This window comes from Dermacentor albipictus, chromosome 2, assembly GCF_038994185.2.
Source record: "Dermacentor albipictus isolate Rhodes 1998 colony chromosome 2, USDA_Dalb.pri_finalv2, whole genome shotgun sequence".
In the NCBI taxonomy this organism is placed as follows: domain Eukaryota; kingdom Metazoa; phylum Arthropoda; class Arachnida; order Ixodida; family Ixodidae; genus Dermacentor; species Dermacentor albipictus.
In genome coordinates this window covers 92,565,495-92,589,844 of record NC_091822.1, presented here as the reverse complement: position 1 = coordinate 92,589,844, position 24,350 = coordinate 92,565,495, and the positions used below count along the sequence as shown (strand labels likewise).

Genomic DNA, 24,350 nt, shown 5'->3' with positions numbered 1-24,350 from the left:
AGGTGCTGACTCCACTTTCTCTTTCCAGCCTTCTTAAGCGGAATAGCTTCCCTGCTCTAACTCAAACTGGAGCGGGAAGTCCGCGTCACGGACAGGTGAAGGATCCCGCCTTCTTTATTTTCTTTCGTGTTCCTTCTGTGCGGCCCACTTCCGATGACGGTCCTGCGCGCGTGCTGTTGCGTCTGTGTGGCTTCGGGCTGTGCACGAGCACGCCTGCGTTGTTGTTTGCCTGCTTGCGCACTACATTGAAATGGACACCACACTGCAAGCACATTAGGAGACAGTTTAGCTTTCTGCGCGCACGAATGCACGACGTGAGAACTAGCAACTTTATATCGTCAAGTGAACCACTGCGTCAGACAGATAACGGTCGTAGCCTACAAGATTTGCGTATGTCACGTGTCATGGTAAGTGACGTTTCAGCAATGTCAATTACGCAGGTGCAGTTGTGTGTCTGACGTCGGCCCATCCAGAGTGAGACGGGCCTTCCTCGAAAAGAAGGGCGTCCGGCACTTGGTTTAAAATGTCAGCTGTTTACGCGTGGCGCAGCCTGGGGCTAATTTGCCGTTTGAATTAAACAAAAAGCAGGGGCAGTCAGGCTCTACAAGAACTTATTAGTAATAAATTTAGCTTCGTAGACCATGGAATACTTAGGGCAGACAACTAATGATAATTTAATTTACATAAAATGTGCCAAGGGAAGAAAAGCGCATCCGACGACTGCCGAAAATTAGATGGCGGGATGGAATCGGGAAGTTTAGTGGCACATTCTAAGATAAGCTAGCACAAGGCAGGGATAATGGAGATCGCTAGGAGAGACCTTCGGTCTTGCAGCTGCACAAAAATTGGAAGAGGGTGATGTTGATTACTAATAGTTTTATTTTTACTCGCGCTTCAAAGAGCAACTGAGAAGTTAGTACACTCCCATAAGTGCAGCTTGTGCAATGTCTAACAACAGAATATCTGTATCCTTACCGCACCGAGGCCAGCATAGTTCAGACCAAGTGGTCCGACAGGACGAAAGAAGGGCCGCAATAGTAAGGCCCTCGGAACAACAAGAGTATTGTGGAGGTAATTATAGAAGGCATTCAGCACCGATTCATCGTAGAACCATGATGTCTGGTCGGCCCACATGTTGTGGGATGAGAGAGAGCGGGCCTTGATCCATACGGGAAAAAGTTGGTCCGGGAGTGCATCCGGGTATTGCTCTGCGGCATGGAAAAAGAAAAAATATCTGACGCCGAACTGAACCTCTTACTGGTAAAATCAAAACATTGCAGCAAAACCATTCTGCTGCGAAGTTCCGTAGCTTAGGCTTATATTAAAAGTAAAATCCTTTTCCCTGTTAAGGTGTAAAGAAAGGAATTTAAAAAGAAGGAAAAAAAGCAACTTCATAAGAAAGAAAGGGCAGAAAAACAATTCCTGTCATATTCCAACTTAGATCTCGCACACAATTTAACGACTTTTTATTTGAAGGGGCGTTAATTTACTCAGGCTAGCGAGTTTTTAAAAATGTCCATTTACCTCTCTAAGCATTTTAACCCTGCCACGAATTCAAAATTAATAACGCGAAAGCTTTACTGGCCGCGAACTTGCGATTTCGCCGTGGTGGTGCTCCGAGGAGGAACATGACGTCACAACGCGCGCATTTCCCCGGATATTTCACTCCCGCCTGCTCCCTAGTCACTACTGCGCATACGTGACTAGTAGCACCGAGCCACATGTTTTCTGCCTCTGCGCAGCGCCGCGCCTTTCCGCCGTCGCCGTTTGGTATGACGTCAGACCGCGTTCCTCGTCATTGCGCTCGCCTCCTCTCGCGTCGCCAGCTGCGTTGCATGAATGATAACATGTCGGATTGAAAAGAAGAGCTCGCGTGCGCCGCAACCACAGTTGAGGCGGCAGTATGGACTGCGACAATTCTGATGAACACGAGGAGGCCAGGAGTCGACATCGGAAGTAGATGACGAGGAAACAAATCGCCCAGGATACAGACGAACAATGCGCCAAACGATTGGCTAAATACCGCAACATAGCTAGACAACCAGACTAACCTGGACTAGCAATCAAGATTAACCAAGGCTAACCATGCTATGCCTTAGCTTTTGCGACGTGTATCCTGGCATAACCTAACTAAGCCACTACCAGTTTTTTTAGTTTACTTAAACAAACATATTGTTGTTTCGAAATGGGCAGTCAGAAACTGAAACCGTATTCCAGGAATTTATTAAGTGCGCTGTACCGTTTGTTTTCCAGCGTAATTTCTTCGCAAGTACCTTTTGTTCTGCACAGATCTTCGCTGGAGTTTTGCAAAGGCCGAATATATCCTTAACATTGATGTTGATGCCGTTTCTAATGGCTTTATGGCGATAGGAAGTGGGACACATATATCTGTACATATATAGAAGAATATACTTCTAAAGCGGCTGCATTTGTTTTTAATGTCGTTGGCCGATTTTGCACCGTCATCGCCTGCGCTGCCATATACAGTTCCCATGTAATCGGTTCTTTAACTATTAGCGCTTTCGCCAATAGCGACGTACTCGGTAGATATCGCGTGCTGGAAGAGTACTCGATAATGGTGGCATTATAGTGAATGTCGACCTTATCGCTAAAAAAGGGACGGGTGTTTAACGAACTAGAACTGTAAAACCACAGTTCCCTGAAATCACATTAGATGGTAATGTCCTCCACACATCAGGTGAGGCGTAACCCACCGATTGCACCTCCAGCTTCGGGAAGCCCTGGCGCTGCGCGGTCAGCTTCTTGTGGCCCGCAAAGAAGTGATGTGCTCTCTATAGGTGTCCGTGTGACACGTGCGCGGCTGGCCTTCCGCTGCATCTCATTCGGTACTGAAGGCTCCAGACGCTCATCGCGCCCAATTAGTAATACAGCTGTAATTTGCGTCCACCAGAACAAATAATGGGCCTTTCAATATTATATTTCATTGCCTCAGTCCGATGCTCTTACCACTAGGCCACCATCGCACGCATTCTTCTCGCCTAACATGGGAAGCCGGCTCTTTCAAAACACTCGGCGTCTGCGCTGCATTCCATTTTCTCTTCGCTCCCTCCGACATCTCGCACTTCTAGGCTTCGTGTTACACTGCACTCTATATCTCCAGAACTGAGAAACTTTCCGCCGTACTTCCTTCGTAGTAGTTTATGCTACGTAAGTGTGTGCGGCCTTGCTACGTGTACCGACTTCATTGTCGCCCATGTTAATCATGTTTTGGCATTTCTTCGCTGGAATGAAATTCCATCAACATTTTGACGTACAACATATGAGTTAGTGATAGCTAGGTACTGTTGTATTAAACGCAATCGCTTATGACAGCACAATCTGCGCTAGTCTCGCTTGAGCTCCTCCGCTACCTTTGTAAAACCGAACATTGTCACGTTGTAAGCTCCTGTCGAAGGGCTGGCATAGAAATGCTCGTGCTATCATAAGATCGTCTTCGACGTTTTCGTCGTGATGCTGTGACCACACACACGTCCTGTACCGACTCCACACACGCATAGCTATTCAATACCATCACTTTGGTTCACCTTGGAACGGTTCGCGGAATCCCAAACATTGCTGGATAAACCGGTGCCACCAAGGTGAATTAGATTACTAAATATTTCCACCAGGCGTTGTATCTGGGACGCTATAACAAAATGCTATTCCAAACTTTTCCACTACAAATCTGCAATCAGCCCTACATGATTGGTCAAACAATTTTCGTACCATCCGCGCTTCACCTGTCTCTGAGGCGATGTCACGAAAACCGCGAAAGCACCCTATCTGATATGATGGGTGCATACTGATTATGCATGACTAGACCAAGCGAAAACAAAAAACTATTTCTCATGCAATGACTTTTTCGCCACAATACTCTGCCAATGTTCAAGCGTATTCGGGCTCCGCCCACTTCGCCCGTCTGTCACGCGATGTCAACAAACCACGAAAACACACAGGGTCAAAGTGACGTGTACGCGTTAAAGATCTATTAATATGCCTAATAAATCTGGATATCTTTCTGATTAGCAGGAGACTGGCCCCTCGCGAAAGGAAAAGAAGATGGCTGCCGCCTATTGCTCAGGCACTGGTTACTAACACATGGCGGGGAGATAGGGTTTATTTACGTATAACACACTTTTCGCGTTTATCGTTTCTTGCAGTTCTGTGGTTTGAGGTTATCGAGCCCTTTCGACACACATACGACATCGTGCTGCCAACTCTTCTTTGTTGAGGATACGTTTTACCGGCCTTTTAAACCTTCCGTTGCACGGCGCCACAATTGTCGACAGGCCGCCGCAAGCTTAGTAAGGGAAAGCCCATCAATCACAGAAACGGCACCAGCCTCTTCAGCCGGTTGTCTGCTTTCGCCGCTCTGGCTCGGCCCCATCGAATCTATCTCCACTTGTGCGTGCTCCTCGCCTCTTGTCAGTCAAATCGATAAGGAAATCTGCTCCATGTAGGCAACAGTATTCACTTTAAAAGCAAAAAAGTTACGTCCTCTAAACGAGGAGCGCGTTTCCTTGGGCTTTTCAAACAGCGCTGTGGTTCACGACGAGATGCTTGCGTCGGTGGCCACGTAAATTTACCGTCGGGAGATTAGAATAAAGATAGGCCCGAATAGCTTTACGTCATAGGGCGCCTGCAGAACCTTTCTTTAGGGAATAGAGCAGGATTTTTTTTTTCACGTGTAACGTGTTTCAAATTGTTCAAGTCCTGGCGCTGACTAAACGCTCAAGAAAGTAACGATGACATATTATTATCACTTTTATCATTACAGCCGTACTACCCGTGCTCCTTAATTTTGTACCCTTGAGTAGATGAAAAAAAAAAACTGCGATTTTCGATCATGCATTTGTAGTGTGCCGTGATGGTGACGTTGTCGCGCCAAGTATGACGCTATTGGAGCTAAATTTAGCCGGTCACTCCGCGTTCAAAGAGGCAGAGCTTAGCAACACGTTTGTAGACCCGAGCGCGTACGGCCGCCAGTGAGAGAGCTCACTATGCCATAGTAGGTGTAATTCATTCTGCTCAAACCGGTGCTCATAAAGAGCCTTAAAGCCCACAAGTGCGCATGTGTTGCAAAAAAAATATGTTACCAAGCTAGTGTGGCCTGCAAATGGCGCATAGGGTCCACAAATGGCGCGAAGAGACTCAAGAATCAAGGCAGAGGAATTCCGACTCCTTTCACCACGGCACAACATGTCCATAGGAAGCGCAAGCGTGGGAGACTGCTGCAAGCGCAGGAGCCTCAATCTTCTACAAGTGCGGCAGGCTCGAGCGGAGTATTGTAGAGTTATTGTAAACGGGATCCTAACAATAATTCTGGGGCAGTGTAGCACCTGGAACAAAATTTAGGTGAACCATTTCTATACAGTAGTGCCCAAACACACCCTGCAAACAAATAGGGAGCGAGCATGAATGCCAACAGAGACCGCAGCCTCACCACTATCTGTCAGATAAGTCAAGCATAGCTTTTCTAATGCACGAATGAATGTCATGCATTTATATTGTTATATCACATTTAAACCCTGTTGTACACACAGGTTCTTCAGAACTCCCAATATGTTTCACGCACTCAGTGGTAACGGCGTCGATGATGCAGCCTACGCAACCTCTTGCTCGCCCAGAAGTGTCGTTTCGTCAAATAGATGACGTCAAGCCCATTAACCTTCGATGAACCGCCATGCTTAGAACGTATGTGATCCCATGTAATCTTCGCTACCAGGTATATACAACTTGGCGGCTCACAAAAACGGTTCGACAAGTGGGAAATCCACACTCTAGTAGGCAAAAACGTTGCACTACTCGGAGGCGAAGAACATAAACCGTTGCGAATACTGCGCAAATGCCTGTCACATGATGCGAGCGTTTATCGAACGTCGGAGTTCGAAGCTTCGCTCTGCCTCACTGGAAACGCGATGCAAACTACGTGTCAGGGCACAGCACGTCGCCTGGTATTCAAGGTGTCTGCGTAGAAAGAGCAATACTAGATTGGTAATACATGTGGGAGGTGGTCTTTCAGCTCGTGGTTCGTGAGACGGCGCATGGCTCGTGCAAATCATTTATTTGGTCACATGCCAAGAGCATATTGTCAGAACATTCCAGCTCATTAATTTGCAGTCTTTCGCGTCACGTGATTTAGCCCCATGCCCGTGGGAAAGGGGGGGGGGGCACGATATACATTTTCAAATAAACACGCTTTATTAGCACGACCTGTCGCAATGCAGCTGCTTTATTTAGCGTATTGTGTCATTGCACGTAACCTAGACGTCTTTTCTCCTTTCTTTTCATTCTGTTCTTATTGACTACTAATTAATTGTCCTCTGCCTTGAATAGACTTCGTATCACATGACTCGTCATTTGTCTCATTACATTTCCTGCAACGACTTTCTTCAGCTGCCATTCGAAACCGACACCACCGTTGAGTTATTCGATGTACTTCGCGGAAGGTAGGCAATTTCTCTCGCGTGCCACTTCGGGGCCGACCTCTACAATGAAAGGAAATACTTTACCGACAGTGGAAACTACTATCTGACTTTCAGCACTGCAGTCCAATGCTCTAACCACTATGCCACGACCGCACGCTTGCTCCTTTTGGACCAAAGTTAACTAGGTACTTGAGAAGTTTGGCGTTTGGACGTGGGCTCACGTGCCAGTTTCTGGCGCTCTTTTCTCCTGGCTGTTCGCGCTTGGAGACGTTGTGCAAGATTGTATCGTTTCCGGGTCCGGCCCAGATTCCCTGTTGCTTCTCTTCTAGCCACTAACGCTGGCTATAAGCTGCTCAATGCTGTACAACGTTCATGATCGACCCGACTTACACATTTTAAAGATATGTCTACGGAGAGCCAATACCTTCGTTGGTTCAATATGCGCCACATGATACGTAAGGGATGAAAACATCACTGTCCGATCTTTCCTTTACTGCTCGTCTAGTACCTATGTATATCGCAGCAATAAATTGTCCTCAGCTCGCGTCAAATCGCCAAGGTATAAATCGTGCTGCCGGCGTAACATGATCGCCGAGACCGTCGTCGTGCTGGCGTTGTCACACTCACACGCTCACGCCGAATATACATCTCCTTGTCTTACTCAGACATATTTGTCCACCTGTCTACCTCTTAATGTCAATCAGAATATCGGCTATTGCCATTTGCACTCTGATCCACAGCACTCTCTTTCTGTCTCGAAATGTTAAGACAAACATTCTTCGTTCCATCGCTCCTAGCGCGGTGCTTATCTTGCTCTCGAGCTTCAATTCTCAACCTCCAAGCTGCTGTTCCATAAGCTACCACTGGTGCAAAGCAGCAATTGTACACTATTTTTTTTTCAAGCATAGTGGTAAGCTCCAATTGAGGATCTGGCAATACCTACCGTATGCACTCCAAGCAATCCTCATTCTTCTACAAGTTTCCTTCTCATGATTAGGGCCCCCTGTCATTATTCGACCTAGATAAACGTACTCCATAACGTACTCTATAGGCTTACATGGGATCATAAACTATTGTTCCTTTGCCAAGTTACTGAAAATTATATTTGTCTCCAAATTATTCTTTAACCGTTCTCTAACACTAAGATCCTCAATCAGTTGTTGTAATTCGTCCCCAGTGTTGCTGAACAGGATGTGGAGTTTGCCAAAGAAGGTTGCTGAGATATTCACCGTTGATCCTCACTCGTAAACCTTCTCAGTTGGATAGCTTGAACACTTCTTCCAAGACTGCAGTGAGTACCATTGGAAAGATTCTGTCTCCTTGCCTGGCCCTTTCTTGATGCATGCCTCCTGTACTAGTTGATTAGGTAATGCCTCTATGACTGCTAGTATCTCAACCGATTAAAATGCCTTTTCATCATCATCATCATCAGCATCATCAGCCTGGTTACGCCCACTGCAGGGCAAAGGCCTCTCCCGTACTTCTCCAACAACCCCGGTAATGTACTAATTGTGGCCATGCCGCCCCTGCAGACTTCTTAATCTCATCCACCCACCTAACTTTCTGCCGCCCCCTGCTACGCTTCCCTTCCCTTGGGATCCACTCCGTAACCCTTAATGACCTACGGTTATCTTCCCTCCTCATTACATGTCCTGCCCATGCCCATTTCTTTTTCTTGATTTCAACTAAGATGTCATTAACTCGCGTTTGTTCCCTCACCCAATCTGCTCTTTTCTTATCCCTTAACGTTACACCTATCATTCTTCTTTCCATAGCTCGTTGCGTCGTCCTCAATTTGAGTAGAACCCTTTTCGTAAGCCTCCAGGTTTCTGCCCCGTGGGTGAGTACTGGTAAGACACAGCTATTATATACTTTTCTCTTGAGGGATAATGGCAACCTGCTGTTCATGATCTGAGAATGCCTGCCAAACGCACCCCAGCCCACTCTTATTCTTCTAATTATTTCCTTCAATGGTGGCCACCGCCGGGCGTCGCGCGAAGGCCCGAAACCTACGTTAATATGCTTCGCATAAAATGAACGCATCTAGCAACGCTCATTCCCTCCTCGACTTCTGACGCTTCAAACGCTATTCCCATCACCCACTTTGCTAATGCCGGTGACAGCTTGTTATGGACCGCATTACCCGAAGTTCCCTGACCCATTTCAATCGTTATTAGGCCCACTTTTAATGCAAACCACCTGAAAATTTAGGCCACTCCTGAAGATAGCAACAAAAGTGTAGGAACAAGATTGTGCAAAGCCTTATTGCTAGATCTATCCGCTCTCGGCATCCCGGAAAAGTGCGCCGGGATTGTTTCACAAACACAAATTCCTTCTGTCACCTGTCTGATGGTTTTTTAGGTCAATGCAGAACTAGCGCAGCAATACTATGTGGGCCAAACATCATTTACGGTACCCTTTATTGGATAGAAGCGTTATGAAAATTTCGCCAGTGATAGGCGGATTCAAATATACTTGAGACAGTGTCGTCGAAAACAGCAGCCCTACCATTCGATGGGCTGAGTCTCCGCCCGCGAGATTTCGAGGTACGCAAACGTTAGCACGTCGAGGTCACTCGTCAATGCTTACGCGGCTGAGGCGTGGCTGAACCGTGTTTGATTGCTACAGCGCGAACGGATCGCTGAACTTGAACAGCGCAACATCCAAACAAAGTTGCTTCAGTGTAATAAAACCTTTAATCTTTAACAATGCCAGTGATATTCACGCGGCGCCATACATCAGTTGACGTAGACGTTAGAGCTGCGATCTCCATTTAGCTGCAGAAAACTGACACCACTCAAGGGAACCCCTCTTTTCTCCAAACACCAATGAGTTGCACCTCACCGCACCCAAATGAAAATGTGACTGACGATTATTTTTCGTCTCACACCCCTTATTTCTACAACAGGGTTTAAGGGTAACGTCCTTGATGCTACTTGACCGTGAAATGCACAGTGAGTGACATTCGTAGTTCAAAGCGTTGAAGAAGGCGTGGCAATGGAGAGTGGCACCATCGGTTTGACAGGTATGTGGTTGTCGGCTGGTAACGGAGAAAAATAGTGGTCTTAGTGGTTTAACTGAAGAAATGGCCGTGATGATGGGACGTGCATAGGCAAAGAAAGAATTCGGCTGTGCAGCCAGTGTGGCGGCGAGGGAAACAAAAAGCCTTACGACAACTACACGTCATTTCAGTATATACTGAGAAAGAAAAGTGGAAGCTAGAGTTTTAGTGGCGATTGGAACGCCCTTGTTCGCCGTGTTCTGGCGTACAACAACCCGTAGCAGTAAAAGCGTCGCGGCTTAGGAAATCAGCCCTTCCAATGCTGCCGCATATGCAGTGTGATCATGTTGTAGGAATGCGTGTAACCACTTTAAATTTTGATCGCCGACGAGAAAACCTTTGCACGAATGAAAAAAAATGTACGCAGGTAAACGTTCGGCAGAACCAACCTCTCGAATAATGCCTATAGTATGGGTATTTTTATTTGATCATAATACTGCCAAGTTGTTCTAAGCGTATGGTATCTGGTGAGGTTGTAGTAGGGCTCCCCTGTCGCGCTTCGTACATGAATTGCGGCGCCATCTAGCGCCGCCACTACGAAGCCTGCAGGTGCTTCGAGTCTGAACATACAGCGTGGTCGTTCGTATGTTTGAAACATAAAAGAAAAATCACCTGTTCAAGATAGCAGGATTTTTGTCCTTGAGCTGGGTAAATCGAACAGGCGGACATTAGATACACGATATATCAAGGCGCGTATTCAACTACCCAACAAATTTACACTAATTACCTTCCTAATTAATTATTTTACGTGGCACATATTGCAATTTACAAGTTGTAGTCGGTGAGCTTGCAAGACGTATACAGTTTATATAAATTTTTAAGATGACGGCAGTTTCGAGATGATATTAACCAATGTGTGGAACGAAATACACGGATGTTCTAAATACTGCGGTGCTTCAATGCGTTAAAGATCATTTTCTTGAAAAATGTAAGTGGACCAACAGGGCATCTTTACGTCAACTTTCATGGCGTGACGCGGCTTACATATTCAGAGAGAGAGTAGAAGCGGCGGTGCGCACAGAAAAAGTGCGTTAGATATTTTGAAAGACTGGTTGCACGATTATCAGATGATCCTCGTTGTCCCATTCAGACATTCAGTTCAATATCATAAATACCATATGTGCTATTTTGTTCAGTAGTGGTCATAGTTTATACAGTTCAGGAGGGAAATTATGGCTTCCGTTTGTAGTTTTATCCTAGTATCATGTGGGTCGTCAAACGAAGGGAAAAATCTAGGTTACCTGGACCCCACCGGTGGTCAGATTTGTTAGGGACATAGTGAAGCGTTCTCTAAAGGTTTGCCTAGTCCATTGACGATGATGAAGATGCCATGACACCACATCGTAGCTTCCCATAAAACTGAATGCGGCTCCTGTCTGTCGTAACGTGATCGGCGAACCATCAAACACTTTTCTTTTTCACCTTGACTACTTCTAATCTTTTATTTACGTTCACTTGATAAGTGACCGCAAATTATTTACCAGGATTATTTTAGGTACAGTTAGTCTGTCTAGCTTATAGTTCCTACACATTAGCTCCCTGAGTGAAACTGGCACATACATGGGCAGAAGCTTTGCAAGAAGACCTATTGCATTCATATCTAAAGTTTTTTTTAAAGAAAATGCAGATTTCTTCATTAAATATCTACCACTTTAACACAGCTGTCGTCTTCGCAAACAAGCTCTACGGCGAAGTAAAAGCTCTTTGCAGCTGCTTAAATTGTCCTGAATAGAATATTTCTTGTCTTTGATATTAATAGGTTGGGGGCAGTTGTTTAGACGGAAAGTATGTAGGGTGTCAAAATTTGTTGCATACCAGTTGTTTGGAACCGGAAATACCAAACTTGATTTGAGATACTAATCAGCGAAAGTGAAAGCCAAATCGAGGCAATATCCAGACTTACCGCATCCGGTTTTTTGCGGGATGTCTGAATGTTAGTACGCCGCGACAAATTCTGACCTAAAACAGAGTGGTCAAGGCGTTCAATTTCAATATTCCTTGCTCTTGTCCCTACACGGCGTTTCGGCCTGATATTATAGCAAGGCCACCTGTGCTGCGCTGCCGTGGCGCTCGGTGTCGTGATGCCTGCATTTATCGCTCAATCGTGGCGGTACATAGATTACATTACGTGGCATAGCCAAGATTTCTGAAAAACTGAAGGTGCATGAAATGTGACTGCCTTCAAACTCGTACTATAAGCTGCCCCCACGGTTCTAACAAAAAAGCCAATACATTTTCGTAAATTCATATTTTCCGAATAACCTAAGCAGCGGCAAAGTATTTCGGCCTCGCCTTACAGCTTTCATGCGAAGACAATACGTGTCTTAAGGTCATAGCCTTTGTACAAAATTTTGTATTGTCTAAAAAAAAGCTTGGGGAACGCTTAAGCTACGCTGTGAGAGTAGTCCGCGACAGCATTAAAGGGTTCCTGACTGCTCCTCAAACTTCCATAGAACTGCAGACTACGCAACCGTAATCTTTACCGGGAAACGCTCGCGGCCAACGCTACGCAGGAAGGGTTGAAATCTGGGCCAGTTGGTACATACTTGAACGAAAAAACCAGTCAAAAATACAAAGGACAAGAGGAGATGTTCACACCACAAAGACTGTCGTTGTGTGTGAACATCTCCTCTTGTCCTTTGTGTTTTTAACTGGTTTTTTCGTTCAACTACGCCAGAGGACGATCGAGCTTTCTTGTTCTTTTGATTTGTTCCCCCGCACTGCCGGCACGGTCGCTGCCGTCGATGCGTTACCGATGCGCGGAGGCGAAACCCATCTGTTTGTGCTGAAAGGAAGAGAGCGAAGCTCGCGCTGCTCTGTGATTGGTAGAAAATTTTCGCTCACAGTAAATGCACGGTGAACGTCGGCGACGCCGTGCTTTCTGAGTAAAGAGGACACTAAATGTATCGCTTTCAAACACCCTATATATGCCACATTTAGAATAGCAGGAAAATGAATACTCACTGTAATGCTTTTCGACAAACTGGGGGTCCAATCGATTTCCACTTCCCACGTGGCCGATGAGGCTGTCAAGCTTGCGCAGGGCCACTTCTAGATCCCAGCCATTGAACCAGCTCGATGACTCGAAAGACTTCCGGAGGGCACCGCGGATTTTGGTAAACATACGCTTAGCCTGGTCAACCGCTTCGAGTGGCACGTCTGTTGAAGAAAAAAAAGTCCAGTTATCCATTTGAATTATGTGGTTTTACATGCAAAAACAACGATTTAATTATGAGCTACATCTTAGTGGGGTACTCTGGATTAATTTTACCACCAGAGGATATCTTGCGTGCCCGTACGTGCACGAAACGCGGGTGTTTCTTACTATTTTTTTTTTGCTTTTCGCAAATGTGGAAGTGCGGACGCCGCGTCCCGGATTTGATACCGCGACATGCTGCTTTGCACCGCAACACCATAGCCGATCAACGACCACTGCAGATACCACGTCATCGATTTACAGCAAACCTGATGCTATAGACAGCACTGGGAAATGTGGCTCTGAAGTTCAGTACTGTAACATGGAGTACCTACAACAATAGCCACGGCTAGGACAATGTACCGCTTCTTCTACGTTATTCCATCGTTTGCATTGTACGTGGAATCAAGAGCGTGGCACCCAGGTGACTAATTTATCTATTTCACTCTTAGAACACTGTGGCCCAGGTAGGATTGAGATTGCAACATACATAAAGACAGGGAGGAAAACGAAAAACAACGCGACATGCACACCCCTGGCAAAATGCAAAAGCCGAAAATAATTGGCGACACTACTCGGCGACGCAGCATTTCTTGTAACAAATGTAGCACAATATAGTATAAAACACGAATGCAATTCAAGTTGTTCAGTAAACCTAGCAGGCTCGTACACAAATCCGGGAAGACAGTTCCAGCACGAATCTCTATGAAAAGAAGCAGTCTGTGTGCTTTAGTCTTTGCGCAAATCGGCCTTAGCGGATGTTTTTCACAGTGGCATGTTGTTCATCGGTTGATGTACATTAGATATAGGGGGGTGGGAGGTGCGCCTATATTACACTTACCAAGTAATATTTAGCAAAGCTTTTCGACGGCATATACTCCCGAGTATACCAATGTAGGGATACTGTATGCATTATTCAGTGGACGGGTAATATAGCGTTCTATATAGTCCAATTAGAAAACTCAATGCCTTTCCACTCTGTGAAGAAGAATGACCAGTGAAGCTGTGTATGTGGGCCCCTTAATGAGGAACTCCCCCGCCACCGTGGGGCGGCCTACTGTTTCACTATGTTGGGAATTGGCCATCGGGAGTTGGCCATCGGGAGTTGTCCATCGGAACCATCGGCAGTCCATAACACGTGCTTCACCTCCGGCGTGGGTAGGCCCGCCATTGCACTATTTTAGGCATTTTTTTCCTACATGTGGACACGATAGTAAGCAAAAGTAGCCCTTAACATCTTTGCAGTAATAAATAAAACCACGTTCTTTTGAAGCTTTCCGGATGACTGCCCATTTTTTGGGTGTGGGTTTCATATTACTTATTCGTGCTCCAACTTTTCTCCTATACAAGAATTGCGCGCTTGAAGCTTTTGTCACCTTTGCTAGATTTCTTCTTTTCAAAAACACTGCTTGTTAAATGCTGACAAACCAATACCTGAGATGTGTGCTGCCCAAGACATGTCATTGAAAAAAGTGGAGCCGCAATAGTATTAGTTGCTTGCTGATTTAATATGAGGGCTTTTTGTGCACTCTATGGGCACACTGGGGTCCTCCTTTCGCGTTAAAATTATCCGCCTAAGTTTATTAACATTTTCTTCGATATGCCATCGGAAGCGCCAACATTCAGCGTTTCTTGGGTTCTGCTGTAACAAGTTAAGGTCTTGGGAACCTAAGTTATTTATTTAGGAACAACACTAGCGTCCGCAAGACGTTTTAGGAACAAATATTCCATGCCTACTTGCACTATATCGTTTGCATATATGAGAAACAATTATGGCCCCAGAAACGCTCACCATGGCATTATTATTCACTAGTTTTGTTGCCGTGTGCATCCCTTCCTTCAGCAATGCTGGTCTGGCGATAAAACCTCATTATGCACGAAAAACCCCTGAATACGATGGGCTATAACGTAGTTGAGTAACTTACAGCCACCATATATCATATCAGCTGCTCTAAAATTAGGAATTATTGGCTTGTCCTCTTTTTTTACTAGCCAGCATCAGACGTGGTATGCTCCGCTCATCGGAAAATTCTCATATTATTTTATTAGTTATATCATTAGCAGCTAACAAAGACAGCAAGGGCTGCATAGGCGAAATTACATGTACTTTCTAATTGAGTTAAAGAAATGAAAATTAAATGGAATCAAAGTGGATGAAGAAACAACTGGGCGCAGGTGGGGCACGAACACATGTCTTCGCGATACGATACGCGCCTTTCCACTTTCCGAGTATTTATGTGTATCTAAAAGGAATAAGCCTGGGAGCCTGAGCCAGCGCCTCGAGGGGGGAAGTGTAGGCGCTCTTAGTTTTCCAACACCTCATATGCCATTTAGTACAATCGCCGCAGCGGCGTGTTGTGCCCGCATGTCTCTGACCATATATATATATATATATATATATATATATATATATATATATATATATATATATATATATATTGCCGCGATGCCGTCTGTGCCCAACCACGTTGAAGACGGAGAGGAAGACCTCGTGTGCGCAAGCGAGGTGCCAGTGAAGGAGGATGAGGAGGAACTTTATTATTGGAGAAACCGTTGCGCGGTTTATTCCTGGGTGGTTCCCTCTGGGCTATGACCTTAAGACACGTATTGTCTTCGCATGAAAGCTGTAAGGCGAGGCGGAAATACTTTGCCGCTGCTTAAGTTATTCGGAAAATATGAATTCACGAAAATGTATTAACTTTTTTGTTAGTACCGTGGGCTTATAGTACGAGTTTGAAGGCAGTCACATTTCATGCACCTTCAGTTTTTCAGAAATCTTGGCAATGCCACGTAATGTAATCTATGTACCGCCAAATTTGAGCGATAAATGCAGGCATCACGACACCGAGCGCCACGGCAGCGCAGCACAGGTGGCCTTGCTGTAATATCAGGGCTCCACTGGCGATCGCGGCTCGTCAGACCTGGTCGAGGGTCGCCAGTTGGCTTCCCAGGTCCAGTTCGGAGAGTCTCGCCTCCCAAGACCACGTAGTGAGTGTGTGTGTTGCGACTCGTGGCGAAATTGCGTCGCCCGGACGCTCGGTGCATTCGTGTGTTATGTGCGCGAGTGTCGCTGCGTGGTTGCTACACCAAGGACATGTTCGGGACGTATAACTGTCTGGGTAGATTGCGTGTAGACGAGACAAGTGTGGGTATGTCTTAGTTTGCAGGTGGCGCCAGTCCCTTGCCTGGAGTTTATTCAGAGCTCGTGGGTCGCTCGTCGGTCTATCGGGGCCTGAAGAACGGTGTGGTCTGCCGCTTGGCTAGTGAGACCTCTAGCTGCGCAGTACGCCTCTTCGTTGCCCCGCAGGCCTTCGTGCCCGGGGCACCAGACGATACCGTGGGTCCATTGTAATGTGCGACCCAGGATTCGAATGGCTTGTATAGGGAGTGTTCCATTCATGTATAAACGACAAGCCGCTTGTGAGTCAGTAAGGACACGGACGGACCTTCCCTTGCTCTCAGCGTCGCGAAGTGCGAGAGCGATTGCTGCTGCTTCTGCTGCTGCGCTGCATGTGGCGCGGATGGAGGCTGAGGCTACCAGGTTCCCCTGATTGACAACGGCGAGTGTGTATTTGAGCCCGCAACGTGGCGAGGAGGGATACGGGCTAGCGTCCGTGTAGTACGTATCCGGGTCTCTGAAACAACGTTTGTGCAACATGCGGGCACGCGCTGCTCTTCTCTCCTGATTGTGGGTGGGGTGCATGTTCTTGGGGATAGGGTCTACTACAATGTTCTCTCTAATGTGGTTAGGCAAGAGTTGTGTTTCTTCTTTGCAGTAATGAGGTGTCAGCGGGTACCCTAGCCGTTGAAGAAGGTGTCTTCCCTGTTGAGGTTTGTTGAGGCGCTCCCTCTGCGCTATGAGCGTGGCACTTGCTAGCTCCTGAAAGGTGTTGTATACGCCTAGCGCTAGTAGTTTCTTTGTGCTTGTGCTTGACGGTAGCTGTAAGGCCATTTTGTACGCCGTACTTATAAGAGTGTCCATGCGTTCTGTCTCGCTTTTGCGCTTGACTTGATACGGTAGCGCGTACGTGACACGGCTGATGACAAGGGCTTGTACCAGTATTAAGGTTTCGTCTTCTGTGAAACCATCTTTGCTGCGCGCTACTCTGGCGATGAGTGATGCGGTGCTTCTTATGACGTGATTTCATTTCTCTGAGGCTAGCTTTATGCCGTTGTTCTCCTGGATGTGCATACCTAGTATGCGTGCGGTCGGGACGCGCTTAATAGGTTGCCCGGCAATCTCGAGATGTATTGGCGGGGCTCGATGTTCCTTAGTTTGCTTAGGCCGGACTTGAAGGTACTCCGACTTGTGTGGGGCACACCTCATTCCTGCTGTGGTTAGGTATGACTCGATGTATCCGATAGCTGTGAGTAACGTGTTTTCTCTGTCGCCGTATGAACCCTTGGTTGCCCATAGAGTGATATCGTCGGCATAGAAGGCACATCCGAGTTTTGGGATGTTTTCCAGTTGTAAAGCAAGTTTTCCAAGTCCGATGTTGAAGAGGAAAGGAGATAATATTGACGCTTGAGGACTACCCTTCTGCTGTAGATCATATATGTCCGATTGTACGCCTGCTATGCCGATGAGAGCTTTGCGGTGGCTGAGAAAAGCCACGACATAATGGTATACTCGCTCTCCGCATCCTAGGGCGGCAAGGCCATTTAGGATGGTTTCGTGTGCTATATTATCAAATGCTTTTTCTACGTCGAGGGCTAGGAATATGTTGTTGTTGCTGCCCGGTTGTGGGCTTAGGACCTCTTCCTTGAGGAGGAGGAAGACATCCTGTGCTGACATGCCTTTCCGAAATCCGTACATTCAATTGGGGTGTAGTCCATGTTCTTCCATGTGTTGTTCCATTCGAGTGAGTACAATTCGTTCAAGAAGCTTGCCTAGGCAAGACGTAAGCGAGATCGGTCGTAATTGATCGAGCCTGCGCGGATTTACTGGTTTGGGTATAAGGACTATGTGAGCTGTAGTCCATTTCTCGGGTAATGTTCCGCCCGGTGCCCATATTTCTTCGTTCAGCTGCTTTGTAAAGGCTCGCAGGGTTTCATCGCTTAGGTTTCTCAAAATGGCGCTGGTGATCCCGTCGGGACCCGGTGCCGTGTTTTTCTTGAAGCTCTGTGCTGCCGCGTATACCTCCGCATACGTGATGGGTGCATCAAGTATCTAGTTCGGAGCTCCCGGATATTGAGGGTATGGTTTCCGATGCCCGGTCCGGATTCCCGTGTACGTTTGCTGGAGTTCCTGTATGAGTTCATCCTCAGTTCCCGGATATTCGCCAACGGGTTTTTGTAAAGAAGCCTGAACTGAGCGCTTGTCTTAATTGTCTCGATAATGATACCATTCTCCGCTCTTGTCTTAAGTAAGCCGTGATACTGGTGGATGACCTGGGTATCGCAACATCGCCTAATGATAGGAACGACTACTGCGAGTAGCCCTGCATCCAGCCCTTCAAGACATCATCCACGCGTCGAGACACCTGTGCACCGCGCAGGCCGCCGCCTGCAAGGTCTGTGCCCGGAATTCGGCCTCTTGCAAGGAACTTTGTCAGCGACCCCACCGACTCAGGAAATGGCGCTTGTGATTCCAACACAGGAGTCTGTTCAAAACAATCTAGTCCCCACAAACTTCCAGGGTGATACGTTTGAAGACGCCAAATACCGGCTGGACCAGTACGAACACATTGCGAAGGTCAATCAGTGGCGTCCGGACCAGAAGCTTTCCAATGTGTACTTCGCTCTTGAAGATAGTGCAAGTACGTGGTTCCAAAACCGCGAGGCACATTTCACAACGTGGGACGAATTTCGCAGTCGGCTACTCGATACCTTCGGAAGCATTGATCGCCGAGATAATGCACAACGCCTTATCGAGTTGCGTATTCATAAGCCCAACGAAAATGCTTTGATGTTTGCCAAAGACATCTCTCGTTTGTTTGCCCACACGGATACCAACATGCCTGATTCGAAGAAGATGAGCCATCTCATGCGCGGCGTCAAAGAACAGCTATTCGCTCGTCTCGTGCGTAACCCGCCGACAACAGTGGCAGAATTTGACCGGGCGCTACAGCAGCGTTGCCAGCAATACGAACACCTGACTAACCATGCACCTACAGGAACCGCAGTACTGACAGTGACGGACGAGACCTCGCTGCGTCAACTAATGAGAGACAGTGTGCTCGAGGAGGTTGTGAATCAAACTGTGACACCGAAGGAGTTTACTCTGGCTTCGGTCTCTGAAGTTGTCCGCCAAGAAATTCGGCAAGCATTTGCATCACCTGGGCCACTCCCTGAACCGCGTCCCGAGTCGCGTTTCGAGCCGCGGGCATGCAGCTACACAGACGCTGTCCGTCGCCCGCTTTCTACCGTGCCACTACAGCAGTTCCACCAGCGGCCACCTATTGGTGCCTGCATAGAGCGAGCATTTCAGGCGACCCCAGCTTCGCCGGGCCGGCGTGTGGCGCACTGCTGATTGCCGACCATTGCGCTTTAACTGTGGCGAACCAGAGCATATTTATCAGTTTTGCTCTTGTCGCCAGGGTGGCATCCAGGAAACGTCACCTGCCGCTCCACGACAGTTTCCAGATAGGCATCTACGCTTCAACGACAGTGTCACTCGGGAACAAGGAAGCTCAGCTTATCTCTGGTCGCGCTCGCCGTCTCCGTTGCGTTATTCTTCGCAGAACCGTCGCAGTTTCGCCGACGTGGTAAGAGGCCGCTCTCCAAGCCCACGGTGGGGGAAACTGAAATCAGCGACATGCGGGGGGAAGGTTGCAAGTCGTCCAATCGCCGAAAATGCCCCACTATTACTGCGAAACGAGCAGAGCAAGTCGGAGAAACGGAACGCCGACGAATTTGTGAGTGCCGACCTATGGGCACGATGTGGCAGCTTTAGTTGATACTGGCATAGACTTTTCCATAAAGAGTGAGCAGTTGGCAGACCGGTTTAAGAAAGTCACAATACCCGGCGTGGTTGCGCAGTGGCTATGGCGTTGGGCTGCTGAGCACGAGGTTGCGGGATCGAGTCCTGGCCACGGCGGCCGCATTTCGATGGGGGCGAAATGCGAAAACACCCGTGTGCTTAGATTTTGGTGCACGTTAAAGAACTCCAGGTGGTCGAAATTTCCTGAATCCTCCACTACGGCGTGCCTCATAATCATAAAGTGGTTTTGGCACGTAAAACTCCATAATTTAATGTTTTAGGAAAGTCAAAATGCAATGGTCGGGCCCTTATATTAGACATGGCGGGGGCCAGATAATGACACCTGTAGGAAAATGTACTGTACCACCCCAAGTGGGAAATACAGCTTTTGTCGCAACCTAATTACGATTTTAAAAGAGTGCTGCAGACCACTCATCCTCGGAATGGACTCCTTGCGCGAGTACGGTCCCGTAGTTAACATACGATACTGCGAGACAACCTTGTCAACTAGTACAAACACGAGCCACGACGAAGACCGCCAGCGTACATCGTTACTTGTCGCCGACACCGTCGTCTGCATACCAACACTATCATGGAGTCTTGTCTCCGTCAGCTGCGTAGAATATTTGAACAAGCATGTTGTAGCCAAACAATTACATGCACTTCTGTTCAATCAGGCTGTTGCCATTGCTCAGGCTATCGGTATCGTCAGCCTAATCGGTGGTCGCACAGAGGTACTGTGCGACCACCGATAATGTAATTTGTCACTGTAATTTGTCAGACCTACTGACAAATTTCACCAATGAACACCGGCACATCAGTAAAGGCACCGCTGTGGCACACTTTGACGAAATTGACCACGTTCAACACTGATTTGCTGTAAAAGAGGAATCGACCACCGATACAATGCCACATGCAACCGTCGTCGACGTTGACCCAGGTTTAGCGCCACAACAGAAACAAAGTCCCAGGGAAGTACTTGTCGATTTTAAGGACTGCTTCTCTACAACGTCCCCAGTTCGTCAATCACCACTGACCAAACACCGCATCATTACGATGGAAACAGTAATACCCATCCGACAGCATCCGTATCGCGTGGCTGAGAAAGAGCGTGAAGCAATACAGCAGCAAGTTAAGAAAATGCTAGAAGATGATGTCATCCAGCCGTCAAAAAGCCCTTGGGCATCGCCTGTGGGCATCGCCCGTGGCCCGTGGACTCGTTAAGAAGGATGATAGCCTACGGTTTTGTATCCTTTATCACAAGCACAATCTGGTTACGAAATAGATGTGTATCCCTCAGCACGCATCGACGAATCCCTCGACAGGCTGCGGCATGCACGGTACTTCTCATCGATGGACTTAAAAAGTGGATGCTGGCAAATACAGGTCGGTGATTAGGACGCTAAAAGACTGCTTTGGTCACGCCTGATGGGCTCTATGAATTCAAAGTTCTCCCTTTTGGTTTGTAGTCAGCCCCAGCCACGTTCCAAAGGCTAATCGATAGTGTTCTCTCAGACCTTAAGTGGAAGACCTGCTTAGTCTACCTAGACGATATCATTGTTCATTCTTCCACATTTGATGAACAACTGAGACGGCTGCGGTCAGATCTTCAAATCATGCGGTCCACTGGGCATACCTCAAAACCTGAAAAGTGCCACTTTGGCTATGAAGAATTACAGTTTTTGGGCCACGATGTAAGCCACACAGGTGTCAGACCTGATCCTAAGAAAATCGCAGCCATCGCAAAGTTTTCAAGGCCTACAGAAAAGAAGGCAGCAAGACGCTTTCTGGGCCTATGCGCATATTACCAGGGATTTATTGCGGGTTATGCACGCATCACGTCACCGCTCACCTGCCTAGCCAGAGAAGATGTCCGGTTTGTGTGTGGCGAGGAGCAGAGGCGGCATTTAGCGAGTTGAAGCACCGTATACAAACTGTGCCTGTTCTTGCACACTTTGATGTGGATGCGCCGACAATGATCCACACCGATGCCAGCAACGTGAGTCTAGGTACCGTCCTTGTTCAGCGGCGAGACGGCACTGAGCGAGTCACCGCTTACGCGAGTAGAACACTGTCAGGTGCCGAGTGGAACTATTCCACCAGAGAGAAAGAATGCTTGGCTGTAGTATGGGCAGCTACCAATTTCCGCCCGTACGTATACGGCTGCCCATTTCACGCCATAAGTGACCACAATTCTCTCTTTTAGTTGACCAACATGAAAGATCTATCTGCATGTTTGGCACGCTGGAGCCCATGGCTTCAAGAGTACGACGTGACAGTGGTCTATAAATCGGGAAGGCAGCAGTTAGACGCTGACTACCTTTCCAGATCGCCCATCGTGTCGTCAGGCGGAGATCATGACGAATCCGCAGGCTTTTTAGGAGTTGTTGATGCGGCCCCCATCTCTCAACAACAGCAAGAGGACCAGGAGTTCGATTCACTAATTCATTCCTTAGAAGGCCGCACCACAAACAAGCCCGGATTGTTCTCAAGGCACCTGACATTTTTATGCATGCGCAACAGTGTTTTTTTTTTTCGGCGGAACTTCAATTCAACCGGGAAGAAAGATCTACTAGTCGTCCATAAAACTCACCGCAATGAAATCTTGCAGGCCTGTCACGATGATGCTACCTCAGGCCACCTAGGCTACACAAGAACATTAGCACGGATAAAAGAGAATTACTAGTGGCCACCACTCGAAGCACAGGTGAAACACTACGTTCGAACGTGCCTTGACTGTCAGGGACGAAAAGTGCCACCTACGAAACCTGGCGGGCTATTACATCCCGTTCCAGTGCCGGAAACGCCATTTGCACAAACTGCAATGGACCTTTTGGGCGCATTCGCAATAGCTGCTGCCGGAAATAAGTGAATCATAGTTGCGACAGATTACCTCACGCGATATGCTGAAACCAAGGCACTTCCGAGTGGCACAGCAGCCGAGGCTACACAGTTCTGCCTCAAAAACGTCCTCCTGAGGCACGTTGCTCCAGCGGTCATCCTAACCGACAGGCGAACCGCGTTCAGGGCTGAACTTTTGCGAACTGCACTAACCTTCAGTGGCACGGCACGCGGAAGCACGACAGCCTATCACCTGCAAAGCATTTGACTTACGGAGCGCCTCAACAAGACTCTCTCAGACATGCTGTGCATGCATGTCGATGTGGAACACAACACCTGTTTCCAAATATCACCCTACGTAACGATTGCTTATTATACGGTGCAGCAAAAATGACGCCATTCAGTTTCTTCCACGGTCGAGCAGTGACTACAATGCTGGATGCTATGCTTCCTCATGATTCCAGCGATTCCGAGACTGACGCGGCAGATTTTACAGAGCGCGCCGAAGAAGCAAGACAGCTCACGCGCGTTCGCATAGCTGGCCAGCAATACCGTGATGCCCGGCGTAACAATAAACACGATCTATGCGTCGTCTACCAGCCCGGCCAAAGAGTCTGGGTTTCGGCTCCAGTACGCCGCCGACACCCCGCGGAGAAACTTCAACCAGGGTTGGCAGATTTGGCTACTTTGCGCCAAATCGGCTACTTTTTGAGGCTATTGGCGGGAAATAAATGTCTTGGCTACATGGCTATTTTGTGGCTACTTTTGAAATAGCTTGACCATTGTAAACGTTGGATAGAAAGTTCTGTAGCTCATATTATGCAGTAAGATTAGCAAATATTTAGGCCAACGCACGACCACCGCACTTCAAATCTTTTCAAGCTGATGCATCATCATCTTTAATCTGACTCGGGCGCTTTCATTTGATGCAAAGCATTTCGCACTAGTGACGTCACAGCGTGTTCCATCTTTGCATTCACCTTCCGCGTCAGGCCTGCTACACATTAGGCTTCTTCGAATTTCGGAGTTCTGGCAGCACGCTGGCAGCCAGATGGGAGCCAGCTAGTTCCGGTCCTGATAGGATGTCATGTGAGCTGGGATCCTAAGACAAACCGAAGCTGCCCGAAGTTTGAAAAATCGAGCACTGACAGATGGCCGCAGGATAAATATAAACGTGCTACAAGCATGGCAGCGGCCGGTGCGGCCGGCGCGCTATCGACGTAGTTGGTCCGTTTATGCGTTGCGAGCTTGAAAATATAAAGCTGTATTCGGGAATACGATCACTTTTGCGAGATTCCGCGCCACGCGACTGGGCATCTCACTTTGCACAGCGTAACAAACACCCTGCGACGCGTCGGATGCAAAACGCAAAATCGCGCGTAAATAAACGTCAAAGCGATCGCCCGAGGATGCCTCGAGCTTTCACATTCCTCCAGAAATGATTGCCAAGTTTAAGTCAAAGGTTTACACCTGAACTGGAGCTGTGACTCTGGTTTATGATAATATTGTAGTCATATTACATGCTGATAAAAGCGGTGTTTGCTGTGGTCATTTATACACGCTTCGTAACATTTTTTGTATGTTCCAACGTTCACTAAAAGCATCTTTAAATGTTGGCTGTGATAATGTCTTCAGAGTTACACAATAAATGAAAATACATCGTTTTCCCATAATGTGGCTACTTTTTTGGCAACATTTCTGTATCTGACCAAAGTTGGCTACTTCTGAGGCTACTTTCCGGCATTTTTTGGCTAGTTTTCGTATTTTGGACCTGGCAACCCTGATTTCAACGCCGATATTTCGGACCATACCACGTTCTACGACGCCTCAGCGATGTCAATTATGAAGCCGCTCCTGACAGCCCATCCTGCTCGAGGCACCATCAGGACCTGCCTGATACTA

The 24,350-nt window shown here is 47.5% G+C and overlaps 1 protein-coding gene across 4 annotated transcripts in view; it reads right to left on the bottom strand.

Moving 5' to 3' along the window:
• The window catches only part of LOC135902760 (neprilysin-1-like), a 108,858-nt gene that overhangs the window by 20,720 nt on the left and 63,788 nt on the right, over positions 1-24,350 (bottom strand). For all 4 annotated transcript variants that reach the window (XM_065432988.2, XM_065432990.2, XM_065432989.2 and 1 more), the window contains 2 exons: positions 12,454-12,648; positions 976-1,208 (listed from right to left, as the gene is read on the bottom strand). In XM_065432988.2, coding sequence (XP_065289060.1) covers positions 976-1,208; positions 12,454-12,648 — 428 coding nt within the window. The remainder of the gene's footprint in view (positions 1-975; positions 1,209-12,453; positions 12,649-24,350) is intronic.